Source organism: Gregarina niphandrodes, assembly GCF_000223845.1.
Source record: "Gregarina niphandrodes unplaced genomic scaffold scaffold00001, whole genome shotgun sequence".
Classification (NCBI taxonomy): Eukaryota; Apicomplexa; class Conoidasida; order Eugregarinorida; family Gregarinidae; genus Gregarina; species Gregarina niphandrodes.
Genome location: NW_011645773.1, coordinates 39605 through 48195, shown reverse-complemented (window position 1 = coordinate 48195; position 8591 = coordinate 39605). Strand labels below are relative to the sequence as shown.

The following is an 8591-nucleotide window of genomic DNA, read 5'->3' as shown; positions in this document are numbered from 1 at the left end:
ATCCAACAGGGCGGCAAGAATATTGCGGCACGACGAGGTCGGTTTAGGCGGGCAAAAGTTTCTGGTCCCAAGAAATACCGGAGCTCGCCAGGACGAGCGTGAGCGTGAGCGTGAACCTGAGCGTGAATCCACTGGCGTGCGCGAAGAGGAGAGGAAGCGGCTAGTGATCTCCTACGGTACCCCGAGTTCGACGACTGGATCGACGATTCCAGTTTCCCGTTCTTCGCAAGTTTTCCAGGGTCAGAACCTGCGTCGCTCAACAGGCACTTTAAGACAGTTGGTCGCATCCAGCAGAGAGCCTGAGTCCGGAGAACTGTTTGGCGACGAGGATGCCCTAGCGGACTATGAAGCGAATGTCTTACTGAGGAACATGGTGCTGTCAAACATGTACGCTCAACTAATGCCGATCGACAATTCCGTGGTGCCGAATTTTTCTCTCAACGGCCAAACCAAGAGCAGTCAAACCAAGGCCCGGACGACCAAGTCGACCACGACCAAGTCGACCACGACCAAGTCGACCACAACCAAGTCGACCACGACCAAGTCGACCACGACCAACAGGTCAAACAGTGCGGCAACCTACGACTCAAATCTCGACGGATTTTCCTTCAGTGCAGAAAGTGAAGAAGACTTGGGTGGGGAAGGAGAGTCTTGGGAAGATGGGCAGTTGCCGCGGTTTTCTAGTACCTATTTGTTGGGGCTCCATATGGAGATTATTGAGCCTCCGCCGTTTGTGAGCGAAGAGGTGCTTAAAGTCATGTTGCAGGCCGACCCGCTTGTGGATGGAGTCTGGTATGATGACATCGTAGAAGGCCAGCCAAGATCAAGAGGAGGCGACTCAGTGGGCGGATTTACAGTGACTGGGTCCTACGACCGGTGGAGGCAGGGGTCTGTAGCTATGGCTGGATTCGAACCCATGGGTGGGTTCGAACCCATGGGTGGGTTGGGGATGATTTCGCGGCCCGGTGAAGCGCGAGTGGAGAGTGGCGAGGGGTCGTCGGAATTGTTGGAGTCGGGTGAGATCGTGGAGGATCCGGAGTACGAGGAGTACGACACGTCTGCGGCATTTCGTACGTTGCCGATGGTTAGTTCTTTGAAGGCGTGGCAGTCTTCAGGAGCACTGGATTTGTTTATTCCGTCGGCTGAGAGGTGGGATAATTTGTTTGCAACGCCCGAGCTGGACGACTTGGAGACGAGCTTTGTGCGGTCGGAGGGACCGTGGGAGGGTGGGTCAGAGCGTCGGTCCGAGAGGAGTTGGTCTTTATCAGGTAATGGGACCCGAGCGAGTGCGACGAGTGGCCTCAATTTCAATGACCGGTATTACCGTCATCAGTGGGCGCATCATAAGCGTGCCGGAGTGCAGAGCGAGAAGGGTTGGGCCCAATGGACGGGAGAGAACACGAGTTACGTGGTGGCGTTGATTGATTCGGGAGTGGATATCGACCACCCGGATTTGCGGACGCAGTACTGGCGTAACTCTGGTGAGACGGACTGTTTCAACGGCATTGATGACGACGGGAATGGATACGTGGATGACTGTATTGGATGGGACTGGATTGACCATGATAACCTGCCACAGGATGAGAACGGACACGGTACGGCGAGTGCAGGTATTATCGCTGGTGTCCCTAACAATGAGATCGGGATCGTGGGGTTATGTTGGGGATGTAAACTGATGATTTTGAGGACATTGGACAAGGATATCCGGGGCACAATTTCGGGCTTTATTAAGGCCATCGACTACGCCATTCTGCAAGGGGCCAAGCTTAGCAACAACAGCTACGGAGGTCGCGGCAGCAGCTACGCTTCCCTCCTGACCGCCGTCAAACGGGCCCGCAACAGCGGCATGATTTTTGTCGCGGCCGCCGGAAACTACGGCTCCAACAACGACCATACCTTCGCGCAACCCACCTATCCCGCTAGCTACAACGAGACCAATATTATCTCAGTGGCAGCTAGCGATCAGAACGGCAATCTCGCGCCTTTCTCTTGTTACGGCCGAAAAAGTGTGGACCTAGCTGCACCCGGAGTCGGAGTCCTCAGCACCACCCTGAACAAAAAATATGCCCAGGTTGATGGCACCTCCTTCGCCACTCCCTACGTCACCGGCGTCGCCGGCCTCATCCTCTCCCGGGAACCTTTCCTCGGCTACCAAGAAGTCGTCCGCCGCATCCTATCTTCCGTCACACCCTTTCCCCAACTGAAAGACCGACTCAAGTCTGGCGGAATCCTCAACATGGGCGATGCGCTCGCTGCCGGCGGCCCCCACCAGCCTACACCTTCCTGCTCCCAAGACCTCTGCCCCGTCCACAGCGACTGCGTCAATACACACCTCGGCGTCCGCTGCCGCTGTCATCCGCACTTCAAGCACGTCTCCGGCAAGTGCGTTGCCGAATGCCGCTTCGATTCCGACTGCGGAATACACGAATTCTGTGGAGACTCCCAAATTCTAGGCAAAAATGGAGAAAGCACACACGTGTGCGAATGCCAACTAGGCTTCGCTCGCGACAATGAAGGTTGCTACGACCGCAACGAATGCGTACACCGCGACATATGTCCCTCAGAAAGCATCTGCGTCAACAACGCTGGCGGCTTCGACTGCCTCTGCCCCGACGGATTTATTTGGAACGGAGTCCCTTGGGTCCGCAATGGAGCTCTCTGTCAACCAATGCGTAAGAAGTCAATAGTCCAGATCACGGGAGGATGGCCCGGGCCCGAGCCCGAACCCGAGCCCGATGAAGAGTTAGTAGTGAGTTGGAGCGGTAGTGGGTGGAGCGGCAGCAGGTGGAGTGGTGGCGCCAGGTTCAGTTTCGGGTAGCAGCACTGTTAGGGATTCCGTCACCAAAGGCAGCGCCGCCAGAGGCAGCGCCGTTAGAGGCAGTTCGGTAGAAGCAGCGCCGCTAGAAGCAACGTCGAGAACGCCATCAATTTTCCTTCATCCTCAGCAGAAGTGCACGTGCGGGCGAACGACCTGGGAGGAGGCGAATTTCCTGACTGCAGACTCTCTCGCTGCGCCATTGCAGGTAGCGTTTGCGAGCCGGACGAACTTAGTCAGTATAGCTGCCGTTGTCCTCTGGGCACTATCTTGACTGACGATTCCGTCTGTCACAGATTCGACCTATACCTTCCGCAAGACAGCCACGCCGTTCTTCCAGCCTTCCACGGACCAGATTTCCACACAGCAGACATGGAGGAGAGCATTCGCGTAGAGAACGCCCTCATCGACTCCTTCATCGACTCGCGCCCGGGCTTCCCGACAGCTTCGCCCATGGCCGGGCCACCCATGGCAGGTTCGCCATCTCTGCCGGCGCTCCAGCAGGTGCTACCGCCGCCATTTGCACCCGGCCACGTCGGCGACATTTTCGCGCCAGCAGGGCGACAGCCAGGTTTCCGCCCTACACTGCCGGCGCCAGGACCTACCGGACCGAGCTATCACTCCGCCGGACAGCTGCCTCCGACGCTCCAGCAGTCGCCGTTCGGTTCTCCGTCGATGCCCGTGCCCGAGCTGACCTACCCGCTGCCAACCCCATCCCCGAACGGCCGACTCCCTCTCTCTCTCACTCCTCCGCAGCCACCCCCTCCGCCTCTGCCACCTGTGCCTCCGCCCTCACCCTTGGCGCCGTCAGGGATCGTCTCGTCCTCAGGGATCGTCTCGTCCTCAGGGAACGTGTCCCAGCAGCCGGTACATCAGCAGCCCGTCCATCAGCAGCCCGTCCATCAGCAGCCGGTACATCAGCAGCCCGTCCACCAATCTGGGCACTACCCCCCCGGTCTCTCCACGAACAGCGAAGCGAGTTTCAGAGGACCCTCGCCGCCGGGTTTGGTTACGCCGAACGGAGTGGTGCCCATCAACATGATCCCCACTGCGCAGCGGCCCTCTCCAGCGGCACAGCGTCCGTCGCCGGCACCGCCGCGGCCCCCTTCCTCTCCTCCGCGGCCTTCCTCTCCAAACGGTCCGGCCCGGCGAAGAAACGGGCTCAACCGGAAGGGGCGGTCCTAGCCAGTTGAGGGTATCGTCCCCGTGGCGGTACCCATGGTGGTACCCGTGGCGGTATCCGTGGCGGTCCCCGTGGCAGTACCCGAGGCAGTCCCCGAGGCAGTCCCCGAGGCGGTCCCCAGGGCGGTACCCATGGAGGTCTTGCGTTTCTGGATAGTGAGCCTCCTCTTCGGGGAGGGTCTTCCTCGTCCCGGGGCGGCGGGCCGCCCCCCACTCAATGGTCTCCCTCCTCCCGGTGGTCTCCCTCCTCCCCGTCTGTCGACGAAAGGACCTTCTGTTTCAAGTCTCCGGATTGGAGGTCGTCCCCGGGGTCTTGCTCCCGGCGTGGTCGGCGTCGGTGGCGGTGGAGCCGGGCTGAGTCCTCCACCATAGTGTTGTCGTGGGTTGAGCCGGGGTCTTGGTGTGTGTTCATTGAAATTAAGGGTCATTCGGGTAAGGTCCTCAAGCGCCGGCTGCATCTCAGTCTCCAACGCCACCCGATCAAACTGCCGCACAACCACGCTTTGGCAATCCATGAAGCTGTTTGAGTTTTTAACTATGAACTCCCAAACACGCACGGCTCGATCGTAAGGGTCAACCAAATGCTCCGGCCAAATCAAGTTTCTCGGCGACTCACCCACCCCCGGCCCGGTACTCCGTCCACCACCTGGCGGCGCAAGAAAGTCTGGGGTTCGCCCTGTCGGGGACCGTCCTGTCGGGGACCGTCCTGTCGGGGACCGTCCTGTCGGGGTCTGTCCTGTCGGGGTCTGTCCTGTCGGGGTCTGTCCTGTCGGGGTCTGTCCTGTCGGGGTCTGTCCTGTCGGGGTCTGTCCTGTCGGGGTGTCCTCAAGGGGGCCATGCACCTCAAGAAGACCGTCCACCTCAAGAAGACCGTCCACCACCAGCTGGTATGAGCTCAAGTCTGAGTACGAGTTTTCTTCTCCAAGCACCTGCTTCTCCATGTCCGGATACGATGCCCCCGCAAGCAGCTGCTCCTCCACTCCCGACTGTTCCACCTCCGGGACCTGCTTTACTACCTGGGATTGCGCCATTCCATGAACCTGACCAATTTCTTGCTGACCAATTTCTTGCTGCTTCTTTCCGGAGTGGGGCAACAGATATGTCCGATCGCCCCCGGAGTAAGCCGTGTCTTTCCGTTCCAATTTGATATTCTCTGTCTTGGCCTCTGCTTTCCGAACTTTGCGTTTTGATGTGAATCTAAGTCTCTTCTTTTTTTTCCTTTTTCTCGGTTTAGTTTTAACAACGACCTTAAGCTCATCCTTCGCAGCATTCAAACCCCCTTGGTCTTGAGGGTGCTGAGTAAGCCCAAGGTCGGACTGTTCACTCGGAAGATCACTTGTTTGATGGCTGGCTTGTTCGCTGGGGCTGGCTTGTTCGCTGGATACTTCACTGAGCAGTCCATTCACCTCGCGTTCTTCTTTTTGACGTTGTACCTCCGTGGGTCTGCCATCAAACCTGGGTCTGCCATCAAACCTGTGCAAACCGTGATCTGTGAGAAGCATGTCGTTCAGCCAGTCATGGTGGCTGATCGGTGCCTCCACATATGGATGGGCGTAGTGCATGTTGTGTCTGGACAGAAAGTATAGAGGGGACCGCCACGTCAACGAGTGTTTGTACTGATGTCTTCCGGTTTGTAACAATCGGGTCAAGATGGGCATCCCAAAGGACTCCACCTGTGCGTCGACCATCTCATGTAACTGCATAGTCACTTCCTACAAGAACGCAAAACTCTCAATGTAAACTCTCAGTGCAAACTCTCCACACCCAGGAGCTCAATTCTGTGGTAAGTTGTCTCTAAGAATGTCCCCGTCGAAAAGTGAAACCTCTTCACGCAAAGCGAAGTCTCTCGCAAGCGAATCCTAAGAAGGTCTAAAGCCAATCCTGGGTCTAAGCCTTACTCTTAAATCGTAAATAGACTGCATGTATAGATTAGTAAAATCCGTACACATTTTCCACTCTGGTTTTTTGGACCTCGTGGTAAGAGACAGCTAAGAAAGAACCATGGGGGCTCAGTCCTAGGTCTCGGCGGCTGACCTTTGTATCTGGCTGTCCATTCAGGACGATTACTGTACACGAACAATTGGTATAAATTCGTTCGCACGTATGGGTAAATAAACTGGGGCGCCGCGGGTCCTAGCAGAACACAGTTAACTTAGTTGATCCAAGCTTGATCACACGAGTTTAACCTAAGGGGTTGGAAATCGCGGGGTTGAAGACTAAGACAAGCCCAAGAGATCCTAATCGTCAATTGAGCACAATTACTGGTCACACTCCATAAATCAGGTAGGTATTCTGAGAGATGGTCTTTAGACGGTCTAGATCAGTTCTAATTTTTAAACCTGGCAGACTTGTGGGCTGTGTGGTAATCCGACCGGCAAGTTGCTAATCCGACCGGCAGGTTGCTAGGCCAGTAATTCTCTGAGCAGAAGTTATTGATCTAGGTCGTCATCGCTCGATGCAGTGGTTACAGCCGCTGCGGCGTCTTCCACAAGGAAAGGCATCTCATCGTCAAAGGCCATGGCCGCGAAAAAGCGACTTATAACTCCCAAGTTATCAATTCGGGTAAACGGTGACATTCTCATTTTGTGCGTCTTGGAATCGTGCAGGGCCAGGTCCGCTGACGACGAGTCAGTAAACAGATCCACACTGAACCAATAGTCATGCCGGTAACAGAAATAGTTCTTGAAGGCGTGAATTTTTGTGTTGAAGTCTTGTCCGTCATCAGCCAGCTCCACCTTATCATTCATCAATCTAAAAAATCGCCGGTCATAAAGACCATTCTTCGTCTGCATGGTCTTCACCTAAAATACATGGTAGCGAAGCGCCACAGCGATGTACACACATTGTATATACACAGTGTGTATATATATACAGTTGGTTGTGGACATGTGTTCGACACACGTGTTCGGCGCATGTGTTCGACGCGCGTGTTCGACACACGTTTTCAGTACGCATTTTCATGTGTATGTTTGTTTCGGTTCTATACGGGTGCATGGGATTTATGTATCGGTAGTATGGGCAGTTACCTCATAGACTATGTTGGGGTAAGAGCCATTGCGAGAGAGCAGGGCTTGAAATATTGTGTCCTTTCGAAGCCTCCGATGGTGCATTTTGACGACGTCCTTACAGCAGAAGGGGGTCCAGGATCGGGGGATAGGGTCGTTGATCCGTTCGTTTTCCCTTTCACCTGTGTAGTAGTCGATAATGAGACTACGTGCGATTTGGGACTGAAGGGGTGGTAGGGCTTCGTTCCAGGAAATCCAGAATTTCCGTCCTCGTACTTCGGCCACTGAACACAAAGAGCAATCCACGCTCGGATAGACTGCCAGAATCAGCGGCGTTCGCGGCGGTAAAGGGTAGCGGCAAATAGGTCCCGATCGGCGTCTGCCACATCCGCACTTGTCCATCGGCCGCGGCTGAACATACCTTCGTCTCGATCCAGCTGCGCAAGTAACCAAATGCACATTTGCGACCATACTTGTACTTGCGATCGTGTCTGCACTTGCGATCGTGTTTGCACTCGCGATCGTGTCTGCACTTGCGATCGTGTTTGCACTCGCGATCGTGTTTGCACTCGCGGCAGTCGACAAGCCTGAACAGACCGATTCGGGAGAGTTCGCCCCCTCTTCGACATAGTCGCGCGAGTACTCTTCAACACAACTCTTCACGCAAGTCTTGACGCAGTCATTCGAACTACCTTTGGAACACGTGCAAGCCACTCCAGCTTCCGCACAGCAGACGGGCTCCCCGTGGTCCATGTCGAGAACGATTGTAAAGAACTGTGACGAGGGAACTTCGTGCACCGTCAGACCGGTGCAACCCTTGAAAGGGAGCGCAATGAACAACGATGCCTGCAGCAACAGTAGACAGTGCGCGACCAAATTCTGGAGCCGCTGCTGGACTGACGAACTTGGCTTCTTCGGAAACAAACGATTCCGGTAGTCTTTCCATTCGCGCTTACTCAACAAAATCGGCTGAGCTACGGGGGTGTGGTGCTGGGACACGAAGTCTGAATCGTCAATAAACGAAGGCTCGTTGTACAAGTCCAGCATCATCAGCGACAGGCGACAATGCAGAAGAAAGAAAAAAAAAACTCAATTCTCGAAAAGGCCGCATGGGTGCGAGGTTCAACCTAGCTCGAAAATGAGCCAACTGGCACCATCAGCGATACGAACGCTGGTGGTGATACGAGCGTTAGTTACACCAACAAAGGAGCTTTCTAAAAATACCAAGCCCGAGTCGGGCTAGGATGAGACGGACAGTTTTATAAGATGATCCATGAACGTTTTCATGTTGACATCCTCAGTCAAGATGGCTGTTCCTCGACCGTCGTCCCCTGCGCCGCCATAACTGTCATAACCGGCTCCTTGTTTGTGCGTGCTCGAAGGATTCACCCTGGCGAGAATGAATCTTTCCTGACTGCCGCCAGCATTGCAAGAAATGAACTTCGGGCAAGGGATTCGGGACTTGAGTAGCAGGTTTGCGTGCATCTGGGGTAGCTGTAACAGAGCCTTTAGGTTCTGGTATTGGGGCAGCAGGTGATATTGGCTTTCTACCCACTTGTTGATCAGTGAACCATGCCAGATGATCACGT

General features: G+C 55.3%; 6 protein-coding genes across 6 annotated transcripts; 2 read left to right on the top strand and 4 right to left on the bottom strand.

Annotated features, from left to right (window-relative positions):
* Window positions 1-385: 385 nt before the first annotated feature.
* GNI_001010 (peptidase S8 family domain protein) lies at window positions 386-2818 on the top strand (the record flags this gene model as incomplete). The annotated part of the gene is made up of 1 exon (XM_011130155.1): window positions 386-2818. One exon carries the CDS (start codon window positions 386-388, stop codon window positions 2816-2818), a length of 2433 nt encoding a protein of 810 aa, XP_011128457.1.
* A 450-nt stretch (window positions 2819-3268) lies between these two features.
* Window positions 3269-4000, top strand: GNI_001000 (hypothetical protein; the record flags this gene model as incomplete). The annotated part of the gene is made up of 1 exon (XM_011130154.1): window positions 3269-4000. One exon carries the CDS (start codon window positions 3269-3271, stop codon window positions 3998-4000), a length of 732 nt encoding a protein of 243 aa, XP_011128456.1.
* Window positions 3997-5946, bottom strand: GNI_000990 (hypothetical protein; the record flags this gene model as incomplete). Its single annotated transcript, XM_011130153.1, has 2 exons — window positions 3997-5709; window positions 5896-5946. 2 exons carry the CDS (start codon window positions 5944-5946, stop codon window positions 3997-3999), a joined length of 1764 nt encoding a protein of 587 aa, XP_011128455.1.
* A 480-nt stretch (window positions 5947-6426) lies between these two features.
* Window positions 6427-6744, bottom strand: GNI_000980 (hypothetical protein; the record flags this gene model as incomplete). Its single annotated transcript, XM_011130152.1, has 1 exon — window positions 6427-6744. One exon carries the CDS (start codon window positions 6742-6744, stop codon window positions 6427-6429), a length of 318 nt encoding a protein of 105 aa, XP_011128454.1.
* A 252-nt stretch (window positions 6745-6996) lies between these two features.
* On the bottom strand, window positions 6997-8052 carry GNI_000970 (hypothetical protein; the record flags this gene model as incomplete). The annotated part of the gene is made up of 1 exon (XM_011130151.1): window positions 6997-8052. The coding sequence occupies one exon, from the start codon at window positions 8050-8052 to the stop codon at window positions 6997-6999; it is 1056 nt and encodes a 351-aa protein (XP_011128453.1).
* Window positions 8053-8241: 189 nt separating this feature from the next.
* Window positions 8242-8591, bottom strand: GNI_000960 (transport protein Sec23; the record flags this gene model as incomplete). Its single annotated transcript, XM_011130150.1, has 1 exon — window positions 8242-8591. A coding segment is annotated over one exon (350 nt), but the record flags the coding sequence as incomplete, so codon positions are not given.